We start from the raw sequence: 27,295 nt of genomic DNA on the forward strand, positions 1-27,295 counted from the left end.
GGTCTAAAAACGAAAACCAATGGTGTCACCTTTAGTTTAGAGGAAACCGTCACTGAACAATTCATTCATTTAATAATCATACAAAATAGAGAATATCCAACAATACAACTTTTCATCAGCAGCCTGAGATATTAGTACTGTACTACCCTCTGTAGTTAGGGTAAAGACAAATTTAAACAACTTCATAAATATTGGAGGACTGTGTGTGATAAGTGATAAACAAATCAAAGCAACCTTTATCCATTGATAGTGCTGTTCAAGAAAATAAACTATTTTATTTTAATATTTGAGAAAGAATCACAAAATATAGTCATTAAGAGTTAGTGTGTGTCATATACTCTTGCTGAATTTGACTTTACTATAAACTTTTTAGAATATACTGGATCCTTTTTCTAAGTTAAAAGCATGCTCCTCTGCAGTAGAGATAGCAGAACCTTTTAGTGCAGCAGCACTGCAGGCTCAGGAGATTTCTCATGAAGGTTAAGAACAGAAATGAGGGTTGTTTAGTATCTCATGGAACTTTGTATCTGTAGAAAAGTCTTTAGATAAATAAGAGTAAAAGATTAAATGTTATTGTTCTGGTGAAAGTGAGAAAACCATGTGACTTACTCTGAAAGCAGGGTTGGCTCCCATCTCCAGGAGACATTTGACAGCTGATATGCACAGGTTGGACGCAGCGATGTGAAGGGCGGTGCCGAAGTCAAAGTCACTGCAGGTGGAATCTACCTCTACAAAGAAACAGAAGGCAATCACGAGATTAGACACTGACAGGATCTATTCTTGACGGCCACTTACACTCAGTCAGCTGAAAAATGTGAATCCTGCAGTACATCCTGCCTCTGTAGAGGCTGTGTAAGTATTGCTACATTTAAATCAATAGGATTTTAAATACCAAAACAACAGAACCAGTACTAATTAGGCAACATTTGTTTTACATTACAGATGCCAACAACCTCTTTTAGTTATTGCTATGATGTGAATGAAGGTTTAACATGAAGTTGGGGTCACGCAATTTGCTAAACGGAAGAAGTATCACTCTGTTGGAGTTACTGGGACTACAAATACACTCATTACATTAAGTAGCAGCAGCTGGTGTGGCCTACTGCCGGTGACATTTGTCAAATAACCAATGAAAGCGCCAGTCGTAGTATTAATATTATTTATGAATTGATTTCCGTAATAAAATATTGTCCTCTTGGGAAAAATCTTTGCTTTTTATTCCTTTAAGGTGTCTCCAAACAGGTGCTGCGGCTGCAGAAAGAAACGGCTTTGGTTGCTGGGCGTCCCATGGGTGCATTTATGGCGTAAGAGGCTTTAGTGCATTTTGCTCTGGAGACTAAACAAGCCTGGACTTGAGATAGCATTATCCATTTTATGTTAACTATGTAAATGATAAACAAACTGGATTGAGCACCAATTTAGTGCATCACAGTATCTAAAATATAATCTTTAACAAAAAATACCTTTGAAGCCCACCAAACTATGATCACTAAATTGGAAAGTAGCTCCTAAAAATAAGAGAAAAACTAAATTATAAGCACAAGGCCTCAACAAACGCACCTAAACAACCGTGTATGCTGTGCAGTCATTTGTCCATAATAATCTGTAATGACAGGAAAAGCCTCCACACACTCCTATCTGTGCAATATGTGTTTACTGAAGTAAGCTTTCAGTCAGGGATCTTCCTTTCAGACAGATTGTGGTGAACAATCATTCTCCCATTATTCTTAGTTCCATCTCAGTTCCAGCAATGTCAACCAGGCTTTATCTGCTGAGTGGTGATTTCTATAAATTGGACTCCATACTCGTGTGAAATGAGTAATAATTTAAATAAATGTAGTCAATCTGCTGTAAACTGCTTCTGCCGCTGTCCAGGTCCATCCACAATGCATCATCAAATTGAGAAAAACCTCACTGCCTTGTACAACAGCACAAACTACAATACAGTACCGCCTCTCTGACTGACATCTACCACAAAAACTGCACGCAAAAAAGTACTTAAATTTACCCTTGTATTGGATTAGATTGAATGTAGCTGCAGTGGTTACACCTCAGAAGCTGGCAACTCAGTATGTTTACCACAGGGGGAAAAAAAGATAAAAGACCGAAGCCTTACTGCCACTGCAGCTGGTTATGAAAAGTAGAAATGGTTGCCCTGGACTGACTGTAGGGGCAGTCTCACCTCCGGGCTGCGAGGCCTGCAACACGACCCGGATAAGCTGGGGCACGTCGAAGTACGCAGCGTAGTGCAGGGCCCTCATGTTGGTCCAGCGTGAGCGGAGGTTGGGATCTGCACCAAGGGCAAGGAGCTGGCGGGCAAAGCCGGCAGACGTATCTGCATCACCTGAGGAACAAAAGGAGGGATGAAGGTATACGTGGGGTGAAGAAACAGATAGTGTGTCAGCTCTAGAGACTGTGTTTAAGGAGAAGCACAGATGAATAGCAGTGCTTATCAAGTCATACAGGATCGTGTTAGGTGGTCAGAGTAGCAGGTATAAGTGACTAAAGGCAGAGGAGATGTGGCTACACTTTTACAATCCAGCTGAGAGTGTTTTTTTCAAAACCCCCGTCCATTGATACTAACCGATGCCCGGGGCCCCGGCCTTGCAGCAGTAGTGCAGGAGGCTCATGTCTGTCAGTCCGTCTCGGTCGTTCACGCCGCAGCCTCTCTTCAGGATCTGTGCGAAGACGAGATACGCAGTGTGTCACTAAGGACCGCTAGTGTGACTGTGCAGAATTATTACATAATAGGCTATAAACTAAAACTCCGGGGCACTGATCTGATGAATGACAAGCGAGCTGGGCCTATCATAACTCTATTCATCTTTAAATTTGGATGAGAATTGTCGGGCAAACTGACATGGAAACGAGGCATTTTCTTTCTCCAGGGTAGCAGTTATTATGTGAGAGTGAGAGACAAGTGCTTCCCTGCACAATTTACTGCATTGCAGCTATTTTGTTTAACTCTGCGTGGTGGTGGTGGTGGTTTGGGGGCGGGTTGGCAGGTTTATTTCATTCTGAAGTATTATCAAGTATTGACTTTATAATAATTGAATTAGCGGAGTTGTGAATTGTGACCTTTAACAGACAGAGAAGAGTTTGTATTGAAGCACACAGACAGTGAAAGGAGGCAGATGGCGTCACCTCGTTGCCGATGAGGTGGATGTTCTTCTGGACCTGGGGCACCCACTGCCTGAGGACAGCAAACAGCTCTGGTATGGTGGTGCTGGGATCCAGAAGAACCTCCTTGCACTGCGGCTCGCTGGGGTCAAAGAAGGAGAACTCTGGAGATAGAGACACGACAGAAACGACAGACAGTGTTTAACTGTATTGTAAATCACCTTGGAACTGGGAATCCAGCTTAATGTCCCTCTTTCACCTGTGTATGCCTTTGGAGAAAGCCATGTGTGAAACACTGCAGCAAAGACACACATTTAACTTTCTGCGACTCACAGTTCAATCGATTCAATCAAATTAGTAATCTTGGGAAATGCCCTCTGCTATTCTTGCAGATGAGAATGAAATCAGATGTGACGGCGGATGGCACGCTGTGAACCAAGAGAAGCATTAGAGAGCTCAGCCTCTGAGGCTGGAAACAAATAGGCTTTGCCTTCCACAGTGAACACCAACGTATTTTATTTAACCAGCGTCAAACCCTCTGCATTTGCTTTACTGACTGCATTACATATAATAATGTAGACGAAGGACAACATGATTTCATCTGATATTCTGGGATGAAAAACTCACAGCAGGTCTGCACTCCATTTCCAACTTAACTCATATAGTTATGACCTGTTTGTAGCGGACATCCACCGTGACATTATAAATCTAAGTGTCAATGAGAAGATCTAAACCTATTAACTTCCTTCAGGAACTGCTCTCATGACCCACAGTGTCAGTCAAAAGTTTGGACACACCTTCTCATTCAATGGGTTTTCTTTATTTCTTTATTTCTTTTTTTCTACATTGTAGATTAATATTGAAGACATCCAAACTATGAAGGAACACATATGGAATTATGTGGTAAACAAACAAATGCTCAACAAACCAGAATATGTTTTATATTTTACATTCTTCAAAGTAGCTGAATGAGAAGGTGTGTCCAAACTTTTGACTGGTGCTGTATAAGGACACTAAGTGGTTGACCTGTGTTTTTACGCTGTGCCTGGACTATCTGAAGATAAGACTTGGACTAACTCTTGGGAACACTCCATGTTTCTGGGTTTTATGAGCATAAACATTCCTGAGGACAAAGAAGAGCATCCAATTGTAATAAACAAGTTAAAGAAACCTTTACTTGATATTTTAGTTCTGGTCATAGTAAGTTCTTACATCTTATAATCTGTATTAAAACATCTGAGTTTATAAAGTTATGGATGGTTAACTTCATGATATCTAACTCTGTCTGCCATTATTTTAGCTTCCTGCCATATAACCTTATCTCAACCCCAGCACAGGACAACAGAGGGGGTGAAATGTCATTCAGTCTCTAATTCTACAGGTTTTATTCAGTGATTCAAATCAAACTATTTGGTATCATTATGCAGCTGAGATAGCACAGAGTTCAAATATGAAAGAGTTAAAATGACTTTTTAAGTAACTAGTTTTAATTCGATAAAGTAAGGTTAAAGGAAATAATCAAGATAGTTTTAAGATGGGAGGGGTGCAATAGAACTACCCCCCCTTTCTCAAGAAGATAAAGCAAGGAGACGTCAGAGGACTCTCTGGTCTCTTGACTCTTCCACAGAACACAACTCTGGACGTTGACGCTGAAGGGTGGTCTCCTCCTAAAACTTCACATTTTGAAGTTTTCCCCGTTTTTCCAAAATAGGGTGGCGTCCAACTTAAGTCCTTTGTCAAATTCCATTAGGAATTAAACTAATGGTGGTAAGTTTGAGTACCATCGTTCTTTTATGTTAATTTAAGGGTTTCTAGATCCTAATTGAGTTATTTAAACTAGTTACATATCCTTATATTAATTACTTATCATTTATTAAATCTGCTAGCAGCAACCACACTACATGTTTAAGAATAAGTTGTATTCTCTATGTCAAACACACTGGACTGAATCAGAGGACAAAAAGTAAAACTGGAACTTAAAATGTTTCTGAAATAAATCTGTAAGAAATGTGTCATAACTTTTTTTTTTACCTTAGACCATCAAAACAGTGTTAAATTATTGTTAAAAATGATGCCATGATATATTTAAATAATAAATGAGGAGCATCAATTAGATTACTGCCAGCGTAAACCCAGAATTATCTGTCAGTATGGTTAGATCAGGACTTTGATGTCTCATCCCGAAAAAGAATCATGATGATTGATTATTATTATTACCGCTTGAATCTTGATTAGTCTCACCTGGTGGTGCATTGATCAAATGACGAACAATGTTTTTAACATGTTGATCATTATTTCAACTGCATGAGAAAAAAGGTTTTTAAGATTCCAGTCATCGAGCTGTTTATGTCCAATGCTTTCACAGTGTGTTCTGTACTGCAATGGTGCCACTAATCAACCCGAATTGTCACATGGTTCCACTGTATGCATGTACTAAATGTGTGCATGTGTGTGTGTGTGTGTGTGTGGATCCTCACCACAGTCGCTGGGCATCGGTGCAGAGGCCACCTGGTGGATGACCGACCGCTGATGGGAAGAGGCCCAGCCCAGCACGGTGTCTCCCTCAACGAGCGCCGAAACATCCTCCTTTGTCATCTCCCCCTCAGGGCCTGTGGCACGAACAATATTAGACGAGCTATTCTGAGAACACATGTAGGTCTAATTCTCCACTAAGCGAGGTGAGAACGCCTCGATTGTTATGAGGAGACATGACTTCCGTTTATCTTACACTATCCCACTAAAACAGGGAGCTTTTCAAGTTTCCTCTAAAAGAAGCCTTTGCAACTGTACTCAGAAAAGTGGGTATAATTATACCCTAAATCTCAAGGTGGAATATATAATGGTTAGACTAAAATATATAGGCAGTAAAATATCATAGTACTACTAATAGACTTGATATTGTTTAGTGTGCTATTCCTCTTATCCTCCTCTAATACCAATATCAGGATTGTGTATCGTGACAATGGGGCCGATCTATTCAACCCAATGCTATGTGTATAATACATACTATATACAAAAGGTATTTTAATTCCTGTTGAAGTTTTGACCAATTTGTTGATGCATTTAAAAACACTTAAATTTGAAATATGATTCATGTTGTTTTTGAAGATTCTTTACCAAGTTGCTGGTGCACATGCATTATTTCAATAATAAATAACTATTCAATAAATGTATATTTATGCATTCATTTGTTACATTTAGTCTTACAAAGTTAGGAAATCAATGTTTAAGTCATGCCTGATGATGCCTTACACATAACAGAATGATCCGAGTCACTTCCACAAAGTGAGGCATACAGCTTATTAATTAAACACTGGTATCTGATCGGTACTCGGTATCTGCCAACACCCGAAGCACAGGTATCAGTGTCGGTATCAGTGTCCGGATAGAAAAAGACAGATCCGTGTATCCCGATTACCTATACTATACAATCCAAGTGCAAGAGTGGAAGGAGCAACTATTACACACAGTACAAGACCAAAAGTACTGACAATATTGGTGATAAAGGGAGAGTGACTTACACATTGAGGTAAAATGTGATCACAATCAAACTGTCAAACTAACCAGATCACCTGATATTTAGGATTGGAGATGAAGAATGTCTGCATTTGAGTTAAAGAATATTTCTGCAAAGTTTTGAGTGTTGATTTTAGTTTTCCTAAAGACGTTAACACAAATAGGTTTATGGGGAACAAATGCTCAACAAGTGGCCTAATCTTGAAAGTATAAAAGGAACACAGGATGTGTAATCGTAAGAGGTTGAACTTAAAGCAAAACACACACACGCACACATACACAGTGTAAGCCTAAAAGCAACTGCGTCTGAGGCCACATGACAAACCAACACTCACTGTCATATTCTGCTTCATCCTCTTTCTCGTTGATCCTCATGAGAGCCTAACTGTCCAGCTAAGCTAAAATGAAGACACACACAGACTGGGTCCAGCAGAACTACGAACCAAGCTGCTTCTCCAAATATCTCCAAAGCACATAGACCGTCCCCTCCTCAGCCTCCAATGAACCCCCCCCCTCACTCTCATTATGCTCTGTTGATCCCCTCACTCCCTGGTCTAGTGGCTATTTACAGCCAGCTCTCACTTTTGATTCCCCCCGGCTGGAATGTCACGCTCACTTTCCAGTCGCGTGCACTCCTGACCCCACTGACACCACAACAGACTAGTCAACCATAAGACCCACAATGCTGAGAGTGTGTCTGTAGGGTGACAGTGCGAACAAACACAGAGTAAAAGGGCAGCGGTTGTGATTAGGACAACTGTTGACACTGTTGACAGCAAGCATCCACCCTACTAAACCACCCATTAGCCAAAGACTGAAACACTGTAGAAGCAGAGAGGGTTTTTTTTTTTCCACAGCACACATTTGACGTAAGAAAGGCTAAGATGTTATTGATTACAATAATGGTGACTTTGTTCCATTTAAGAGGGCCAGTGAGCCAGCATGTACAAAAATCAATGCTCTGAAACTGATCAGCTAAATGGAACTCAGCCGCTCATAACTTTTCTTCATTTTTACACCAGTGCTGTTCCCACTGTGACATGGCAATATGTCGCCAGTTAAAATTCATATCTTATTTAGGAACCTTTTTTTCCGTAATCAACTGGAGAAAACGCAATGAAACTAAAAAGCAACGTGTTCAAGATTACATCATGAAAAAGACATTAAAACCTGTCAGGGTTTGTGCATAAGGCTATATAATCCTGCAAACGTCCCCATTGTGGGACTAATAAAAGGATTATCTTATCTTATTTTCATGTTCAATTGCTGCGTGAGGGCTTTCTTTAGTGGTAAGAGATAGAGATAATTCAGGCTTTTCGTGATCATGTGTCCTGCCCACAGCATAAGGACACTGGTTTAAAAATGAGCGGTACACCAATCAGGAGCTAAGCTGAAGTCATAACCCAACATTAAACTGAAAGCCTCTGGCAAAAAAAAATCCTTCAACACCACATGCAAAAGCACATGCACCGACTAGGTGTCTTCCATTTACCCTTTCACATTAAAAGGACTGCTGGAGGATGTTAGAAGAGGTGTGGAAACTCTATTTGATCAAATCCATGTAATTGTTGACTATGCAGTCACCATTTCTCTAAGGTAAACTGTAAAATAGTGAGTAAGTGGTCACTAAGGGGATGTATTTAAAGATGATAATTTCTTGAAACATAAATCACACAACAATTTGAGTAAAAAAAAAAATATCCATGTGAAACAGAACATAAATTGTTATTCTAGTCAGTGATTCAGCACCACCTTTCATGCTGCTGAGGAGTGAGATGAGATATTCCTGATGCCTCTCTGAGGTCACTCCCTGGCTGTCTGGAGATTAGGGCTTTGCCGTGTGATTTGGGACAACGGCCTACTTCTTCAATAAGCCTCTCCTTGTTTGTCTGGCCCATGATGTAACCCCGCTCCCATCCTCACAGCTAACGAAGAGGCAATACTGTTTGCACTGATAACTCCGTTAATTTTGGCACCCATTGCTTTGTACTTGTGACTACTTTATTCGACCCATGCAAACTACATTTCTTATGAATGCAAATCATTCAAAAGCCACATTCACACTACATTAATTACAGCAAAGTTAGTTGTAGGATTGTGGCAGTACAAACGTTCCCTCAGAATCATAGTTTATTATCTGGATAAAAGAATCAAGCTACATGTTTACAGTGTAGGTCGTACTGTGGAGTATTGGATTGGTTTCAGAATTTTGGAACTGCTTGTGTTCATCATATGGGCATTTTTTCTCAGCAGACAATTTTGACTCGTCATCGCAGAAGAAGCACAGGTGAAACAAATTATGTCAACGATGGCACAGTTTCATTAAGTGGCCCATTAAACTAGCCTACAGTGCAAAGGAACAGCTCCTTCCTATCTCCAGGCCATGGTCAAGCCCTACACCCCCGCCCGACCACTTCCCTCTGCTGCCTCAGGGCGATTGGTTGCCCCGTCGCTCAGAGGTCCCTGCGGCCGATCCACCCGGTCACAGCTTTTTTCTGTCCTGGCCCCTCAGTGGTGGAATGAACTCCCCACTGACAGCAGAGTCGCTGCCCATCTTTCTCTTCAAGAAGTAAAAAGTAAAGAAGCACTACCCTGAGCCTTCCACTTAGCACTTATTGTATTGTATTCTGTACTTATTGTATTCGTATTAGCCTGTTGCACTTATTGTATTCGTATAGCCTGTTGCACTTATTGTATTCATATTAGCCTGTTGCACTTATTGTATTCATATTATTCTGTTGCACTTATTGTATTCGTATTAGTTTGTTGCACTTATTGTATTCATATTAGTTTGTGGCACTTATTGTATTCATATTAGCCTGTTGCACTTATTGTATTCATATTATTAGCACTTATTGTATTCATATTAGTTTGTTGCACTTATTGTATTCATATTATTCGTATTAGCCTGTTGCACTTATTGTATTCGTATTAGCCTGTTGCACTTATTGCAAATTTCCCCGCTGCGGGACTAATAAAGGATTATCTTATCTTATATTATTCTGTTGCACTTATTGTATTCATATTATTCTGTTGCACTTATTGTATTCATATTATTCTGTTGCACTTATTTATTCTGTTGCACTTATTGTATTCGTATTATTCTGTTGCACTTATTGTATTCATATTATTCTGTTGCACTTATTGTATTCGTATTAGTTTCTTTCTGTACTTTTGCTCTGGTTTATGCTCTTAGATGCTTTTTTAATAAAAGGAGATGCACTTACGACTTCTGGTGACTAGTAGTTCTCTTGAATACCTATGTTGAACACACTTATTGTAAGTAGCTTTGGATAAAAGCGTCTGCTAAATGACTGTAATGTAATAATGTAATGTAATCAAACTGGGCCAGCATGCACAATAGCAGGACCCTTGAACTGGCTCTACTTAATGGGATGCGGTCAGCTTAAGCGTTATGAGCTGCACCTGCGCTTTTACCTGTCACCACGAGCCACCGGCCCACCACCAGGTGTTTCCACTCACTAGACCCCTCTGTATTCGTGCATGTCGACATCCTGCAGGTCCCTGCGTAGCCCCGCCCCCTCCAGTGACGTCACACATGCTAGCCGGTTAGCATGTGTTAAAAGCTCTGTAGCGCGTGTGTTAGTGCATGCATGGTGGACATAAGCAGTCAGCCACTACAACTATGAGCACATGATGCCGGCCACTGAGACCACAGGTGTCCACAGGTGTCCACAGGTGAGGCGCAGAGCCGTCTCTGCTCACACACGTTAGCTCCTCAGAGGAAGCGTCCATGTCAGCCAGCACAGACGCAGGGTCAGCTTTAAATGCGCTTTACGACGAGACATTGAAATAAAGGTGACGTAGATAGTAACAGAACACAAATAAACGGTGTGTTACCTTCACCTGGCCGCTCCGTGGCCTCTCTCGTGGCCTCTCTCGTGGGCTGACAGGATTCAAACTGTGTTCCACGAACATAAAGGACCACATCCGGTTACAGCATCGAGACTTCACAATAAAGGCGTTTCACACTTTTTTCCGCTCCTTCAAAATAAATGTGATACAATTGCAATACACGCCCCCCCTTTGCAAACCTCAGGTAAAACCAACAACTACTGTCAATAGAAAAGCACGTGCTATGATATCATAATAGAACTTGGTAATGGTCAGACACACACTTCTCTGATTGGCTGTCACTCCTACAAGATTCATACAACTACATGTTTTTAAATAAAGTTAATTTAAATTGTTCAAGTGAGGCCTTAGAATTTTGAGAAATCCAGTTTTTTATGTTTCAGATCATCTGTTGACCCCTGGTTATTTATAACTTGTTACTATTAACGATATAGACCCTATATATATATATATATATATATATATATATATATATATATATATATATATATATATATATATATATATATACAGTACCACTCAAAAGTTTGGACACACCTTCTCATTCAACTACTTTGAAGAATGTAAAATATAAAACATATTCTGGTTTGTTGAGCATTTGTTTGTTTACCACATAATTCCATATGTGTTCCTTCATAGTTTGGATGTCTTCAATATTAATCTACAATGTAGAAAAAATAAAGAAAGAAAAAACATTGAATGAGAAGGTGTGTCCAAACTTTTGACTGGGACTGTATATGCATGTAGCATTGACTGTACATGGGAATACTTTCAAGTCCAACACCTCCTTTACCATCCTGTCAGAATCCATCTTCTCATTCAACGGATGCTCTTTTCCCAGCTGCATTGGTCTGAGAATCTGGACTGTTTCTCTTAAATGTCCATTTAGAAAGAGCACATTCAGAGCGGGTTCACCGGCCCAGAGAGCCCTATGCTGCCTCTATAAGACCCTGGTCTTTGCTGGTTAACAGGTGAGTCTCACTGGTTATAATTTATTTGGATCAGCTCAGAGCCATTCATCCTTTGCCCCTAAACCTAAAGACCTAAAGTGTGCATGTCAGCATCAGTGATGGAGGTAGAAAAAAAGCGTTTGTGTATTTAAAAGAAAATAGCTCTCCAATATTATGTAGGCCTAACCTCATTTAGACATTTAGAACAAAAATAATTGTCAGCAAGCACAATATGCTACCAACCACTGAGCAAACATTATCACCAGTCATAATCAAAGCATGTGACATACACCTTTGTTTGGATGTGTGTGGTGTTTTTTTTAGTGTATTTTTAAATAGTCTAAAATGTGAGTTTGTCTTAACACAGTCAAAATGCGTGGTGCTTTGTCAGACCGACATCCTCACTTGCTGTAAATGACTTTAATGATTAATTAACTTAATAGTGGTCTTTTTAGTGTATTTTTAAATAGTGGAAAAGGTAGTTCTCCAATCAGAGGGTCAAAATTTGAATTCAATTCAAGTCAGTTGTGTCCTTGGCAAGACACTTAATCACAAGTTGCTACAAGGCTTGCCATCGGTGTGGACTGGATGTTGTATGAATGTTAGTTAGAGTCTGATGGTGGCACCTTGCATGGTAGCCTGTCATCAGTGAAAATGGGTGAATGATATGTAACATACTACTGATTGTAAGTCGCTTTGGATAAAAGCGATTAAATGACTGTAATGTAATGTCTATTTGCATTTTATTCTGAAGGTATTGTCATTGGCCCTCAGCTCTGGTTTTCTATTGGTCGGAAGTCCGTTTCCATGGAAACGTAAACAAAGCAGTGATTTCCCAACACGCACTTGTTTAAACCAGCGTTCATAATCTACGGTTACACCACCGGGACGGACATGAACAACGTCCCGCGCGTGTCCTCCGCGGGCTACCGGCTACCGGAACGAGCCAACGGGACCGGGCCGAGGACGAGCGCGGTGCCGCCGGCGGACAGGACGCGTCACGTCAGAGGAGACGGCGCGGTGCCCGTGCGGTCCGATCCAGAGACGGGAGACCCCGTTAAACAGGACCGAGTGTGGAAGGAGGCGGTGTGGAGCGAGAGGAGGGGGGCGCGCGACTGGTGAGGGGGGGCGTCATCAACCTGTCTGGAGGTTATTATGGGATGGCAAGACTATTACCCTCACACCCTCACCTCCTCTGTCCTTAGACCCTCACATCCTCTGTCCTTAGACCCTCACCTCCTCTGTCCTTAGACCCTCACCTCCTCTGTCCTTAGACCCTAGACCCTCACATCCTCTGTCCTTAGACCCTCACCTCCTCTGTCCTTAGACCCTCACCTCCTCTGTCCTTACCCTCACATCCTCTGTCCACCCTCACCTCCTCTGTCCTTAGACCCTCACCTCCTCTGTCCTTAGACCCTCACCTCCTCTGTCCTTAGACCCTCACATCCTCTGTCCTTAGACCCTCACATCCTCTGTCCTTAGACCCTCACCTCCTCTGTCCTTAGACCCTCACCTCCTCTGTCCTTAGACCCTCACATCCTCTGTCCTTACACTCTCACCTCCTCTGTCCTTAGACCCTCACCTCCTCTGTCCTTACACCTCACCTCCTCTGTCCTTACCCTCACCCTGTCACCTCCTCTGTCCTTAGACCCTCACCTCCTCTGTCCTTCCTCACCTCCTCTGTCCTTACACCCTCACCTCCTCTGTCCTTAGACCCTCACCTCCTCTGTCCTTACACACTCTGTCCACCTCCTCTGTCCTTAGACCCTCACCTCCTCTGTCCTTAGACCCTCACCTCCTCTGTCCTTACACACTCACCTCCTCTGTCCTTAGACCCTCACCTCCTCTGTCCTTAGACCCTCACCTCCTCTGTCCTTAGACCCTCCCTGTCCACCTCACCTCCTCTGTCCTTAGACCCTCACCTCCTCTGTCCTTAGACCCTCACATCCTCTGTCCTTAGACCCTCACCTCCTCTGTCCTTAGACCCTCACCTCCTCTGTCCTTAGACCCTCACCTCCTCTGTCCTTAGACCCTCACCTCCTCTGTCCTTACACACTCACCTCCTCTGTCCTTAGACCCTCACCTCCTCTGTCCTTAGACCCTCACATCCTCTGTCCTTACACACTCACCTCCTCTGTCCTTAGACCCTCACCTCCTCTGTCCTTACCTCCTCTGACACCTCACCTCCTCTGTCCTTAGACCCTCACCTCCTCTGTCCTTAGACCCTCACCTCCTCTGTCCTTACACACTCACCTCCTCTGTCCTTAGACCCTCACATCCTCTGTCCTTAGACCCTCACATCCTCTGTCCTTAGACCCTCACCTCCTCTGTCCTTAGACCCTCCTCCTCTGTCCTTACACACTCACCTCCTCTGTCCTTAGACCCTCACATCCTCTGTCCTTACACACTCACCTCCTCTGTCCTTAGACCCTCACCTCCTCTGTCCTTAGACCCTCACCTCCTCTGTCCTTAGACCCTCACCTCCTCTGTCCTTAGACCCTCACATCCTCTGTCCTTAGACCCTCACATTCACAGGAAAAACTCCCCTAAAAACCCCTTTAACAGGGAGAAAAAAGGAAGAAACCTCTGGGAGAGACAGAGGAGGGATCCTTCTCCAGGATGAAGAGAAGTCAATAGATGTCATGTGACCAGAATGAACAGCATAACAGAGATACATGTAATAAGAGTAGTAAGCAGAGTAACGAAGGAAAAAATTAAGACTACTTATAATAACAGCAGCAATTATTATAGTAGAATTATAATTATGAAATAGGGAATAGTAATAGTAATGTGACTAATGATATTAATCGAAGTAGCAGTGGGAGTCAGCCGGGTCACAGCAGGAGGCACGACTACGGTCCAGGTACCACAACGATTCATGGAAACCTGCAAAACGAGAAAGCAAAAAGGGCTTCAGGGTGGAAGCAAAGCTAATATGCGTAATGGTACAGGTAATAGTAATAGTAATGTGACTAATAATAAGTGATCACTGAAGCTATAACAACCAACATTGTGGTCCACAGGGAGAAGAACTGGAACTTCCTCAGGAACTATGATCAGATGGTAAGACTGAATGTTTGAATTTCACTGATATTGTTGACATTCCTCAGAACAATATCTCATCTAAACACCTCTTTAAATGAATATGCTCTCATATCTGTCTTGTTTAACCGACAACCTGACACTCAGTAAGGCTTAAATGTGCATGATATTGTATTACAGCACTGAGCACTGCACTTCCTGTCAATTCTTTATGATGGTGTTGTCATGACAACAAAATAGTGACAATAAATGCCGTGATACTTTGCATTGTAAAATTGTTGTGCAATTGTCTTTGTGTATTGTATTTGTCCCTCGCAGATAGACATGAAATGAAATGAAAAGATCTTATGTGGGGACTGCTTACAGGATGAAAAAGTGTAATTTGCCCCTGATGAGTTCAATTGCAGCTTTATCTGAAAGCTTTCTGTTTCCAACAAACACATGACCCCCTGTGTGTGTGTGTGTGTGTGTGTGTGTGTGTGTGTGTGTGTGTGTGTGTGTGTGTGTGTGTGTGTGTGTGTGTGTGTGTGTGTGTGTGTGTGTGTGTGTGTGTGTGTGTGTGTGTAGGGGCAGCTGAAGACCGAGGAGCCTTTACCCAGCTACGTGTCTCTCTTCTCCGATCGCGTCCCCAACACCACCAACCAGATGTTCGGCAGCAGACTCTCCACTCCTCTGGGGAGCGACCTGGTCAGACTGGACAGGATGTCCCTCTGGTCCGGGATCCACCACAAGTGCAAGCAGGACCCAGAGATGCTGCCCTGCTAGACCCTTTGAAGACGGGTCACATTTTCCACCTGGACTCAACAAAGCTGGGACTGCACTGTAGTTATGTGGAGCTTAGATGGGTTTGGCATGGTGGGACGCCCGCCATAGCTCAGCCCCAGTGAGTTCAGAGTGGATGTTGTGTTGTCATTTTAATGGAGGGTGAATATGAAGTCAAATACAGACATCTACTTTGAAGCCATATCAGGTGGGGAGTCAGGACCTAAATCTGCAAATTAACCAGATGTGCAATCTTCCATTGATCATTTTTTTATATATATATGTGTTTACATGCAAAGAGTCCAAACGTTAATGTTGAATGCATTTGCTTGCCGAAGAAGACAGGTGAGACAGGGAAACACCAGCAGATCAGATTCACGTCACCCGAGCTCCTTCAGGGGTTTCAATCCGTTACTTGATAATCAAACAAGATACCTGATCAAATTTGGATGAGTGAAAGGTTGTATCACTACTACAGCACATTTATTTGTGCACTCAAATTGGGACAAGGGACCAAAAAAAACTCTAGCATACAGTTTGAAAACAGCTGTGTGTTAAGAGTTTACCATATGAGAATGGTACCCGCTGATGCTATCAGAATATATTCTGTTTTTGTAGGTCAATCGGTTTTATTTGATTTTTGATTTTTGATTCAATTTTTTAAAAGCTGTTACATATTGTTACATGTTTACCATGAGCTCTAAGCCACGGGTTCCACGGTGGAAGCTTGTAATTATATTCATTTAAATTGTGTGATTTTGTGTGGTGATGTAGTTTACACTCATCTGCACTTTAACGTGAGCGGCAGCATATCTCAGGTTGCTTTAAAAAGAACGCCACTCTGTATATAGTTATGTTATAAACTGCCCCTTTGGTCTAAATTTGAAAAAACAAATGTTGGTCCCCAGTGAATTTGAAATGCTTGTATGGTCTGGATTGAAGTCTCAATAAACTGAATCTTTTGCATTTTAATGTCTGTGTGTACATATGTTCAAACAGTACATCAAATTATACAAGGTCTTGCATGTAGCATAATATTTGAGTAGTAATAGTGTGTAGGTGCTTTCCATCACGTGACTGCTGAGGACAGGCCTCATAGTGGAACCGAAACGAGAAGACAGGAACACATAAACACCACGTGTTCTCAGACGAGGAGTTCAAAACTATTGGTGAGCACAGCAGAGCCAATCAGCGCTCAGTGGATGTATGCGGAAGTGAAGAAGCGACAAGAAGCTCGACCGGGGAACCGACCACGGTACAACACCGGCTGACGAGACACCCACAGCATGACACAGGGAACCAGACAACTCAGCCTTCAAAATAAAAGTCCACCTTGCTATAAGAACGATTAAAGAGAAGCGTCGCTTTTGGGCTTGCAGTAAATTCAAATCTCCATCTTTTTTTTGCATTTACATTTTCATAACATGAAATATGTTGGCGTGAATAACGCGAAATAAACTTTACTTTCTTTTATTTTGAAACCACACACCGGTAGCCTCCTCTAGGCTCCTCCACCTTGACGCTGGTGCCAACACAGCAGCATCTGTACTGTCACTTTGAGCTAAACCCTCTTAAATCTCACATTCTAGGGCTCGTGTCTAGTCATTTACATTTCCACAACAATGTCGGCCGATGCGTTGCTGCACGTGGCCAACTTCAGCACTCTGTTCGTGTGCATGGTGCTCAAGTTCCCGCAGATCTTTGTGCTGATGAGGGCGAAATCCACGGCTGGAGTCAGCCTCCACAGCCTGCTGCTGGAGCTGCTGGGGTACGTATGCTGACAGGGCTGCACCCCATGGAGCAAAAGAGAAACTCATTAAGACCTGTTTAATAAAGTGTGCAATGCATTAGTTACCACTATGTGATGCTGGGGTGGATGGGAAGTCGTCTTCCTGTTTCCTCACCGGTTATTATTACTTTAGTGTACCAATAAAGAGTTATGAATCCTTTATTATTGATGTAGCCCATCATCCTCACTGCCCCACTGTTTACCTTTGGTTAAAGAAATGAAGGAAATGCACTAATTATTATTATTATTATTATTGTTATGAGGAGGAGGAGTATATAAAGACAGTTTATTTTATAGATGAAGTGTAATATAGGACATGCACAGTAGAGATTGTCTCCAGTTGAAGAGCTCTTGTATGATAACACATAATCCCACTGTGGAGGCTTAACTAAACAAGTGTGTGCTGTTTACAGAGCTGTGGTTTTATGTGGAATTATTGAGGGCGAGGACATGTGTGGATCGGTGAGGTCTGTCTGTCTGTCTGTCTGTCTGTCTGTCCTACAATCTGTGTGAAGCAGTGGTGTTAAATCAGTGCAGTAGGCTGAATCTGGTGTCTGCAACTGAAAGCATTGACACACAACAAAAAACTGGGAATAAATCTGCCTCCAAATTAACAGCCAGCATTCCCCATGCTATTTAAAAAATAAAATTGCACATTTTATAAATGTTCCATAAAAGTAAGGCTGTATGTATATATATATATATATATATGTGATTTCTCAGTGTCCCTGTCTGTCAGTGGACGGTGCCTGGCAGTAGCTGCACTGTTCCTAAATGTCTCCTCTGTGCTGGAGAGTGATAGCCTGCTGTCTCTGTGCATGCTCCAGGGGAATAACCAAGCCTTAAAGCTGTTGATGCAAAAATAAGTCAGTTTATGAATATATATATGTATTTTTATGTTTATTTATGCATTATTTTTATATATATATACATATATTTGTGTATATATGTGTGTATTTGTATATGTATAGATATATAAATATATATCTATCCATGTGTCTATATATGTATATATATACATATATATGTCTATACACACATATATATATACGTATATATATATTACATATATACATATATATGTGTATATATGTATATATATATATGTATATATGTGTGTGTGTGTGTGTGTGTGTGTGTGTGTGTGTGTGTGTGTGTGTGTGTGTGTGTGTGTGTGTATACATTGTATTTTCAGTGGTGGGAGAAAAAACATCTCCATTCACAGCATGTGTCCAAATCTTAAACGGTTCAATGAATAATATTGCTTTGCTCATAATTCCTTGATCATATCAGCACTACACCAGTGGAGAGGATCATATTTGTCTGCATAATTATGTCATGCTGAGATGACTTTCTTTCCAGCCTGTTTGGGAACAAAAGCTGCTGTAACATGAGTGACCCTATCTGCTTGTAGCCACCAGTAGTTTTTTGGGGCATTGCCACTCAGCCGGGCTCTGCCTTGTTTGCTCTTGAACACAGCTTGAATGTTTCATGTCCATCAGCTCTGAACATCAGAGCACCATGTTATTATAACCCGACGCCATCGTCTGCTTCACAGGTTCATCGTTTTTATGACGTACCAGATGTACTACGACTACCCACCTCCCACATACCTGGAATATCCCATCCTCATTGCTCAAGGTGAGCAGTCTGAAGTCACATGACGTCCTTCAACAGATCAGTCATGTGTTTACATTATGTGCCATTGTTATTTTGGAGGCAATTGTTTTTTGGTTTTTTTTCAGAAATTCTCTTGTCTGCATCTTTCTTATTTAGTCTTTATTCTGTTATGTTTTTTCCTCTCCACAGTCCCTGTCTAGTGAAATAAATAAAGCGTGAGTCAACGTATCCTGTTACAGTAAAAGCAGTCCTTCAAATTGACAGCGCATGTCCAAGTGTTAATATGACATAAAGGGGTCTGACAGAAAATCAATAGGTCACCATCCAGGTTGATGGTGGCAGTAACTGATGTCATGTCAGAATGTAATCTGATGGAGGAACAAATGACTTGACATGGGTCTCAACTGAGAGAGGCATTAAGTCATCTATGACCTTTATTGATCTCCGCTTGTAACCAGTGGCAACCACAATAACAGGCCACGCCTCCTACTGTACTCTAGTGTCTTGAACATAGACTGTATATAAGAGGTCTTTAGCAACACAAAGGGCGTTGGGTTGTGTTGAAAAAGGGTGGAGGCATGATAAGGGCTCAGATGGAAATACTAACTATGGGCATAATTACAGTACTCAAGTACACATTCAATGTAGTTTTTTTTCGTGCCCTGTGTGCTTTTTACTTTACTTTATTTATGACAGCTTAGTTACTCTACACATTTCTCTTTTTACACGGACTACAAATGAAGAGTTTATAAAATCTGATGTTTGTTATAAAGTAAACTTCCCAACTTATAGGAGTACAGCCAAAACCATTCGTCCATTAATAAATCAGTCCATTGGCAGAAAATTGTTTTTTTTTGCGCCCTTCTGCTCTCCTCGCAGCACAGTTGTCTCCCAGTCGGTGGTGGTGGTGGGGGGGGACCACAGTGTGGGCTAGCTAGTTCTTGTATCATTGGTGGTCTGATAAACAGTAAATTCATCTAATTCAGTGTCCCATACGGCTATTTTCAAAGCTTTTACTCGCTGTCATAGTACAAATGAAAAAGTTTTGCAAGAGAACGCACATTTTCCTCTCCTGTGACCCTTTAGGGGTCCCTATCAGTGTATGTTTATTTTACAAATTTATGTTCTAAATTTGTAAAATAAACCTTACTCAAAGCGTCCGCATCTGTTAGTTAACAAAGCCACATCTTTAACAAACTATGGGGTTTTTTTTATAAGTGATTGGGCAAAAAATCAGCCATTTTTAACGGCATGTCCCCACTGTGAATGACGGCAGCTCGTATCCAACCCCAAGAAGCCTCTTACTGACATCTTAACAACAGCGGACTCAGATATCTTGCATGTAGAAGATAGTAGCAAGTTTTTTAATTCCTGAGTGAGTTAATGAACTGACATTGGACCCCCCCGAGCTGAACACCAGCCCTGTGAGACACGCAGCCCTCTGACCATGTTCTCCTTCTAACCTTCCCTGTGTCCTCAGACGCCTTTCTTCTGCTCCTGATCCTCCACTACAACGGCAGCCTGCGGCAGAGCCTCTTCTACATCCTTCTGTATCCTTTCATCACTTTTTCAAATACGTGTTCATCGAGAATCAAAAGAAAAATCAACGACCCATTGGCAATTTTTTGTCGCTACCATCTTTTCACAGTTCCGTGTTATTGGCTTGACGTGATGTGCTCAGGTTCGTCGGGGGCTGGAGGCTCCTCACTGTGGAGAAGTGGATCATAGACCTGGCCATGGTAATGAATCAGTAAATCACAACTCACAGTGTGTCGCAGAGAGATGGCAAGTCAGCAGTCAGGAGCAATCGTTGGTTAATGACGTGAAAGCGTCCGCAGGTGTATTTGCATATAGACAGGTGGAGAGCACCGATCCTGCTCCTGCTCTCCACCTAAACGCTTTTGTAGAGTTGATACTTGAAAACCAGTTGGAACCCTATGGAGAGCGGGTCTGATATGCGGTCCACTCTCTTTCTCAGAGCCTGTGCACGTTCATCAGCGCCGCCAGTAAGTTTGTCCAGCTGCAGTGCCTGTGGAGGTCTAAGGACGCTGGGCAGGTGAGCGCCCTATCCTGGGGGATGGCTACCTACACATGTATGGGTGAGTGTCACACGCTGGACATGAAAATACTGACACCTCAGCAGAACAGGGATTTTATTTTTTTTGTTATTATCCAATGTCCAAATTCACTCTATTCTAGCTGTTTTTATTGTCCACCAGCTATTGAGGGACATTTCAGTGTCTTTAGCTACCAAACCCTCCACTAAGTTCACTTAGTACTTCAGCTGCTGTTAGTCAGTGGACAGGGAAGGGACACATTGGGAGTTGTAGTACTGCAAGTAGTTGCGTGAACTACAATTTGAGATAAACAAAAATTTAAATTTAGAAAGCCTTAGCTTCTAGTAATAGATGCACAAAAATAAGAAGACAAGAAATCACAATTTCTTTGTATTTTTATATCAAAATGTAATCATCTTTTCTTCCTGTTTTAAACTAAATATGACGATAATAAACCTCAACGTCCGGCAACAATGGAGGTGTGTGTGTGGAACAAACAGTCTTCTGTAGCTCACTTTGCACGTTCCATTCAAATGTGCAGGATTATTTAAAGCATTTATTTAAAAGATGATAAAATCTACTTACACCAGCGGGATAAAAAAAATATTTAAATGCAGAGAAATGTCATTGTCGGCACGTTTTGGAATCTTGTGCTCACTGTCCGCTCACTCACACACGTATTGTTAATTAAGTCGCACAATAAGGAGCACATTAATGGTTTAATTGAGTGGTACGTTTTTGGAATGTGTGTCATTAGAATCGATTAGTTCAGGTTAATGAAGTCTTACAGTGGACGGGGACACAATGACTAAGCATCCCCTCTTTCCAAATATCATCCTCTCATCTGTCCAACACTCGTGTTTAGCTTTCCTAATAAATTCAGAAATGATTAACCAATTAGTGAAGACTTCCTCTTCTCCCTGAAGTGCCGTCACTGTAACGTTTTCACCCTAATGAATATGCATAATATCATTTCCCCCCGCTCCAGATTTGATCTAATTAACCATTCCACACTTCGTTAATGGAATATCAGATGCTGTGTTTGATAACGAGGATGTGGTTGACTCGTCTCCCCCTTTGTTTCAGCGCGGATCTACACCACCACGGTGACAACTGGAGACATGCAGGGTGAGTCAGACCGAAGCACAAACGGCTGTGGGACGCAGTGTCCCAGAGAGGGGGATGTTCTATGGATCTCCATGAACACTTCAGAAGCACAAAGATGTATTACCCTAAATAACTATAATCATAGTTTTACATAAGTGAAGGATTCTTTTTCTGTTGATTTATTGTGTGATTTGCTACGAGGGAACCCGGTGTGCACTGGAGGAGTGGGATTCTTTTAGAGGGAAGCTTCCGGGTGTATTAGTCAGTAATCCATCCATGCATGCAACGGCAAAATGTTTCTGTACAACCTAATGAAATACTCAGTATTGCTCTTCCTATGTTGTTAGAATTGAAGGTTTAAGACATTTTGAGTGTCGGATTTGCAAAATGTACGCATTTAACAGTAGGGGAAGTATGACAATAGACATGGATGAGATAAGTTTGTTTGCAGGTCCAAATGTGATTTCAACAGTTGAGGGCCTCCAATTCTTTGCTTCTATCTGAAGAAGCTTCATTTTCTGCAGAGGACGAGTGTCTCATGATGTCATCTTTTTAACTCGCATCATATTGATCATGATTTGATGTTTGCACATCTGAATCCATATCAAGTATCGCAAAGTTGAGATGAAATGAAGGAAAACTTTATTTTTAACCCTTTTAAATAACATCCCCAGTCAATATATGCAACAAAAAAGACAAAAAAACCCATTTATTTCATATTTTTATAGAAAAATGTTTCGGAGGTCCAAGCTGACATTCGCAAATACCTTCTCCAGCTGTAAACACAGCAGATGTTCCGCTAGAAGAGATTACAATGTCTTCTCCATCTAATGAAGTACCTGTAATTAGATGCACAGGATAAGTAGAGTGCTAAATTTCAAGGCCGCCCACTTTAAAGCGGTCCAATCAAATGCTAATGATTTGATTGAAATCCCTCTTGTCGCTGTACACCGCCCAAATATCCTGTTTCACTGGGAAATATGTCACAGTACAGAAGCTAAAGATGTTCTAACTGCACTAATAAAAACCTGTCTCCTTGTCACAGTTCTGGTGCGGTTCGTAGTCATGACTTTGCTGAACATGTGGGTGCTGCTCACCGTGCTCTACTACCAGAGGCAAGGCAGCAGGACCAAGAAAGAGGACTAAACTTTGAGAGCCGGACCCTGAGACCGGACCGTCCCGTAAACCTGCAGCTCACTCCCAGCAGAGTGAAGACTGGCTTACTGCGGACACAGCCGGGACTGAAACACAGAACTGACGAGTAACAACGGTTATGCAAGCAGCTTTTGTAATATTGACCCATAAAAATGTGCTTTTTTATATTGTTCTTACCTCAGTATTAAACCCACATTTTTTTTTTTTTTATATAAATAACGAATAATAAATCTGCCACGACGTGTAGTGAGAGCATCAATGCATTTTTACCCTGTATGTGACACAATGTAGCGTTCCTCCTACTCGGGAGGCAAAATACTGTATTTTGAAAAAGTCCTTTTCTGAACTATTTGAATAAATCAAACATTCTACCTTCTTACATTGTGTTAATTTCAGTCTCATGCATAAAAAAAAAAAAAAAAAAAACCTCTTTATGCGTCTTTAACACAATTACAGTTTCCAAGATGTTTCTTTTCAAGGCAGAAAAATAATCCCAAACCGAAAGGCACATCCACGTCTTTATTGTTGAAGTAGTTATTATTATTATTATAATAGAGCCGTTTGGTAGCAAACATGCAATCTGGATGTAGAGCCCTTTAAATACAAAGTGGACAAGGCTGTATAAATAATATAGTGTGCACTGTATGGCATGTAAAATATATACTGTGTATATTTATATGTATAAAACATGCTTCTTGGTTAAAGGAGAGCACTCGGTACAGGCACGCACACACACACACACACACATACACACACACACACACACACACACACACACACACACACACACAGTTACTCTCCACCTGCTATATAAGCCACATACACAACAATGTGCCCAAACTCAAGAGTTTGGTTACTTTTTAATACAAAAATATCAGGACAAACACTTTTAGAAAAACTTTCAACGGAATAGTGCTGCTCAGTATTTGGACTCATGGGAAATGATTGCATACCTTCATTGTTTCCTGCTTCTTATTGGTTCATTCCCCCTCGTTATCATTGCCCGGAATGACAAAAAAAAAAAAAAAAAATACTAACAGGTGGAGGCCTGTGGGTGACAGCTCTTAAGTGTGAGGCCTGAAAAGGCAAACACATGCAAGTTCACTCGAGAGTAGTTTGGTGATGAAAAGGGGGCTTCGGTCAAGTATATTTGGATATATATATATATAGAAGTAATACAATGCCTGCGTGTCGTCTCTGGTAAAGCCCAGATGTACATTCAAACAACAACAACAAAAAAAGGATCAGAGAAGCTTTAACGGTGCGCCCCTTGAATTCAGTAAACATTAACCCCTCGTAACTCGACAGTGCAGGTTTGAAACATTACGGGCCTGTGAGGATCTGGTGTCCATCTAATGCCACACGGAGCGGGATTCTGTGCCCTAGCAACCGTTACTGCGGTTACACGGCGACGACGACGACAAACTGATGATTCAGAGAGCGCCCAGGTCAGAAATCCAAATGAGAGGCACTCGGGGGGAATTATCTGACGCCCCCCTGACTTTCCCTAGAAGTGGCGTCTGGTTTGCTTAATCGCCTCGTTCAGGTTTTCTGGCGCCTGAAAGCAGAATCGCGTGAAGCAAGGAGCTACAATCAATACTTAAAAAAAAAAAAAAAAAAAAAAAAAAAAAAAAAAAAAAAAGGGTTTTGAAATGAGCCAAAGTACAGATACTGTATCTGGGATTTTGAGTTCAACAATCTCAGCTGCGTTCAGCCGACACATTTTCTGAGTGTAGTGTTTCCCCTTTCCCCCCCCCCCATTAAACCCTTCATATCGTTCACAATCATTCAAACACATTAATGGAACAAAATCAAATATTTGGCCACAAGAATCCCCCAATAAAAAGGTGGTGAGGAGGAGTTTTTGCCCGCTGGGTCCTTCAATCAGTCAGTGTTGAGGTAAAGTGTGTCACCCCCCTTCTTGTTATAAGAGCTCTCCTCACGGAGCCGCTCTAGTGCTCTAGTCAAGGGCCCCCGAGAGAGGACTTCGGCTAATCCAGCTCGGTGAAAAGATCACCAGGTGAGTTTTGATAGTCGTTACCGCTTCGAGTGCCTGGGAAACAGGTTCAACCAAAAAAAAAAAAAAGGGCAGGGGGGGGGGGGGAAAGACACAGACTTTGTGACTGTCACGATGCTGCAGCACGACAGGGCGGGTTGTGGAGAAGCGATGTGGAGTTCAGTGTGCCGATCTGCAGACGGAGGGTTGAATTGTCTTTGATTTGAGGCGGACACACAAATCCCCTAACACCTCGACGACACGCCGCACTCTCTGGAAAGGTTAACTGGAGGAAGAGAGAGAGAGAGAGAGAGGGGAACAGATGCAAGATTAGTCTCAGTAACTAGTAAGTTTGGTTTCTTCACCGTCAATATCCCACTGTATGTGCACACCTGTCAGTGAGACTTTATGGTAATACAGTAACACCAGCAGGTCCTCTTTTTATCCAACGATACCAAATGAATCCAGTAGATGAACATGTGGAATTTGATCTGAAAAGTTCTGCTCTTGGCTCTAGATATACACTGAGAGGGACATTTTACATTAGGAACAAATGTGTCAGTGCCCTCTGGTGGACAAACCACACAATGCAGACATGGTTACTAAATTACTGCAAACATATATAGGGCAATAAGAAGCACTGAGAGGCAAGTGTGAAAAAAAAATGTTCCATCTCCTGTGTTCATGACTGAAGAGCAGATATAAAGACATAATTCTTCACTCTTTTCTTCATCTGTGAAACAGGTGAGGAAACAAAAATGTCCAGATTGATAGCGTTTGTTGTTGTAATACTTATCTCATCCACAAGAGGCTGTAGTGCACCACTAGCCCATTTCACAGATGAATGAGAAAAAAAAAAGAAAAAGGAAGTTGGAAAGAACATTTTCCACCTTTTCTTAAGTCATAGACACAAGAGAGAAAACTATTTAAACCACACTAGTTATTTTATACTTCTTCTGTAGACTATCATTAAAAGGGAACATTATAGTATACAATATATATTTATTGCAAACAATGATAAAGGAACTTAATCCTAAATACACGGATTAATAACTCGCTTAGGTACATGAGAAAAAAGGTGATAAAATCTGACATTTGTCTGTTCGGCCACTGATTGAATGATGAAAAACCATCAAAGTGTATTTAAAGTTTCAACCCGAGGACTTTTTTTTTTTTTTTTTAAACACCGAATGGCATGAGGTGAGCAGACGAGGAACCCCTAACAAGCACATGCACCAACATCCCCACCACCACCACCACGTCACCGGGACAACCAGGACTGTGTCTGACCATTTAGTGCATGAAGACCCTGGTTTGGTTGTAAGCACACATACACACATTACAGGGAAACGTCTCAGCAAAGGAAGAGGAGAAGTCGTCATTTGTACCATCGTTCACTCTGGGATTCTTCTCGCCTCATTTGGAAGCCATTTGACCTGCTGAGGTCAGAGGACATAGGGTCACATGATGGAGGACTTTAACAGGATGATGTGACTAGAGAGCGGCACCTTTCTATCAGCAGCTTTAGAGCTTAGTCTCATGTAGTTGTTTGAGCTCGGCTTCCACCCTAAAAACTAAATTATGGGTCTGTTGTTTTTCAAAAAAGGTAGCAAACAACAAGCAGGAGCCGATGTTTACGTCTCTCTTTAAAATCACAGCAGATTCAGACGGCGGCTGTGTTAAAGTGACACCCTGTGGAAACAGCTTTCCACTGCAGCTGAAATCAACGCACTGCACTGCACACACTGCACACGGTGTTACCGCAAGTGGTCGTCAGAAATGAATAGAGGAACAATCATCATCGATATCATCCAGTGCCCAGTGCCAGTCCTGAAGACCAAAGTCCTCCAATCTGAAAGGGGAGATTAGTTTTTGACGGCCAGGTAAAAAAAAAAAAGAACTCCACATACAAACCTGGTATTCAAAAAATAAAGGGTTGGCTTCTGTTATCAATTTAAGGTACTGTGGGGTTATGCGAGATATCCTGAGACATCAGAGGTCGTCCAGGAGCTAACGGTGGACAATTTTAAGCTTTTTCTTTTTTTTTTTGTTGACAATTTTCAGGCCAAAATATTCTGAAAACTGAAGTACAATACAGTGTATTCCCCAACCTAATTTTGCATTCCCCCACAATAACTTTGAAATGACCTTCTGTTATAGGTCTTTCAGTGTTGCCGACTTGGCGGCTTCTCCTGCTGGTTTTAGCAACTTTTGGAGCTGGTGCTGCTAGCTATTTTAATGGAAGAGAGGTCGCAGCACTCGGCTGGGGTTTGTCAGATGGCTCATCTTTAGAATCTAGAGTTCT

At 41.7% G+C, this 27,295-nt stretch overlaps 4 protein-coding genes across 6 annotated transcripts in view; 2 read left to right on the forward strand and 2 right to left on the reverse strand.

Moving 5' to 3' along the window:
* LOC129103156 (CAP-Gly domain-containing linker protein 4-like) overlaps positions 1-10,577 on the reverse strand; it is a 35,985-nt gene extending 25,408 nt beyond the window's left edge. The window contains exons 1-6 of the mRNA XM_054613460.1: positions 10,498-10,577; positions 5,598-5,729; positions 3,145-3,284; positions 2,585-2,678; positions 2,183-2,344; positions 610-728 (exon numbers count right to left, since the gene is read on the reverse strand). Coding sequence (XP_054469435.1) covers positions 610-728; positions 2,183-2,344; positions 2,585-2,678; positions 3,145-3,284; positions 5,598-5,715 — 633 coding nt within the window. The 5' untranslated portion in view covers positions 5,716-5,729; positions 10,498-10,577. The remainder of the gene's footprint in view (positions 1-609; positions 729-2,182; positions 2,345-2,584; positions 2,679-3,144; positions 3,285-5,597; positions 5,730-10,497) is intronic.
* Positions 10,578-12,328: 1,751 nt separating this feature from the next.
* On the forward strand, positions 12,329-16,215 carry c15h2orf50 (chromosome 15 C2orf50 homolog). The gene is made up of 3 exons (XM_054614527.1): positions 12,329-12,580; positions 14,486-14,525; positions 15,072-16,215. The coding sequence occupies exons 1-3, from the start codon at positions 12,357-12,359 to the stop codon at positions 15,267-15,269; spliced, it is 462 nt and encodes a 153-aa protein (XP_054470502.1). The 5' UTR covers positions 12,329-12,356; the 3' UTR covers positions 15,270-16,215.
* A 571-nt stretch (positions 16,216-16,786) lies between these two features.
* On the forward strand, positions 16,787-24,611 carry slc66a3 (solute carrier family 66 member 3). The gene is made up of 7 exons (XM_054613329.1): positions 16,787-17,034; positions 18,614-18,696; positions 20,156-20,225; positions 20,357-20,414; positions 20,654-20,774; positions 21,819-21,860; positions 22,885-24,611. Exons 1-7 carry the CDS (start codon positions 16,889-16,891, stop codon positions 22,983-22,985), a joined length of 621 nt encoding a protein of 206 aa, XP_054469304.1. The 5' UTR covers positions 16,787-16,888; the 3' UTR covers positions 22,986-24,611.
* Positions 24,603-27,295, reverse strand: part of rock2a (rho-associated, coiled-coil containing protein kinase 2a) — a 32,923-nt gene continuing 30,230 nt past the window's right edge. Inside the window, exons 32-33 of one of the 3 annotated variants that reach the window (XM_054613327.1) lie at positions 26,379-26,429; positions 24,603-25,276 (exon numbers count right to left, since the gene is read on the reverse strand). In XM_054613327.1, coding sequence (XP_054469302.1) covers positions 25,273-25,276; positions 26,379-26,429 — 55 coding nt within the window. In that variant the 3' untranslated portion in view covers positions 24,603-25,272. Of the gene's footprint in view, positions 25,277-26,324; positions 26,430-27,295 lie in introns of all 3 variants that reach the window. The other 2 variants (XM_054613326.1, XM_054613328.1) reach the window with 2 other exon arrangements.

Source organism: Anoplopoma fimbria, chromosome 15 (genome assembly GCF_027596085.1).
Source record: "Anoplopoma fimbria isolate UVic2021 breed Golden Eagle Sablefish chromosome 15, Afim_UVic_2022, whole genome shotgun sequence".
Classification (NCBI taxonomy): domain Eukaryota; kingdom Metazoa; phylum Chordata; class Actinopteri; order Perciformes; family Anoplopomatidae; genus Anoplopoma; species Anoplopoma fimbria.

Bases quoted from the DNA above. Each gene is read 5' to 3' on its own strand.
- slc66a3 (XM_054613329.1), top strand. From the start codon at position 16,889: ATGTCGGCCGATGCGTTGCTGCACGTGGCCAACTTCAGCACTCTGTTC. The intron at 17,035-18,613 runs GTACGTATGCTG...TCTGCTTCACAG, and splicing joins CTGCTGCTGGAGCTGCTGGG to GTTCATCGTTTTTATGACGT. The intron at 20,226-20,356 runs GTATCCTTTCAT...TGATGTGCTCAG, and splicing joins AGCCTCTTCTACATCCTTCT to GTTCGTCGGGGGCTGGAGGC.
- c15h2orf50 (XM_054614527.1), top strand. From the start codon at position 12,357: ATGAACAACGTCCCGCGCGTGTCCTCCGCGGGCTACCGGCTACCGGAA. The intron at 12,581-14,485 runs GTGAGGGGGGGC...TGTGGTCCACAG, and splicing joins AGGAGGGGGGCGCGCGACTG to GGAGAAGAACTGGAACTTCC. The intron at 14,526-15,071 runs GTAAGACTGAAT...GTGTGTGTGTAG, and splicing joins TCAGGAACTATGATCAGATG to GGGCAGCTGAAGACCGAGGA.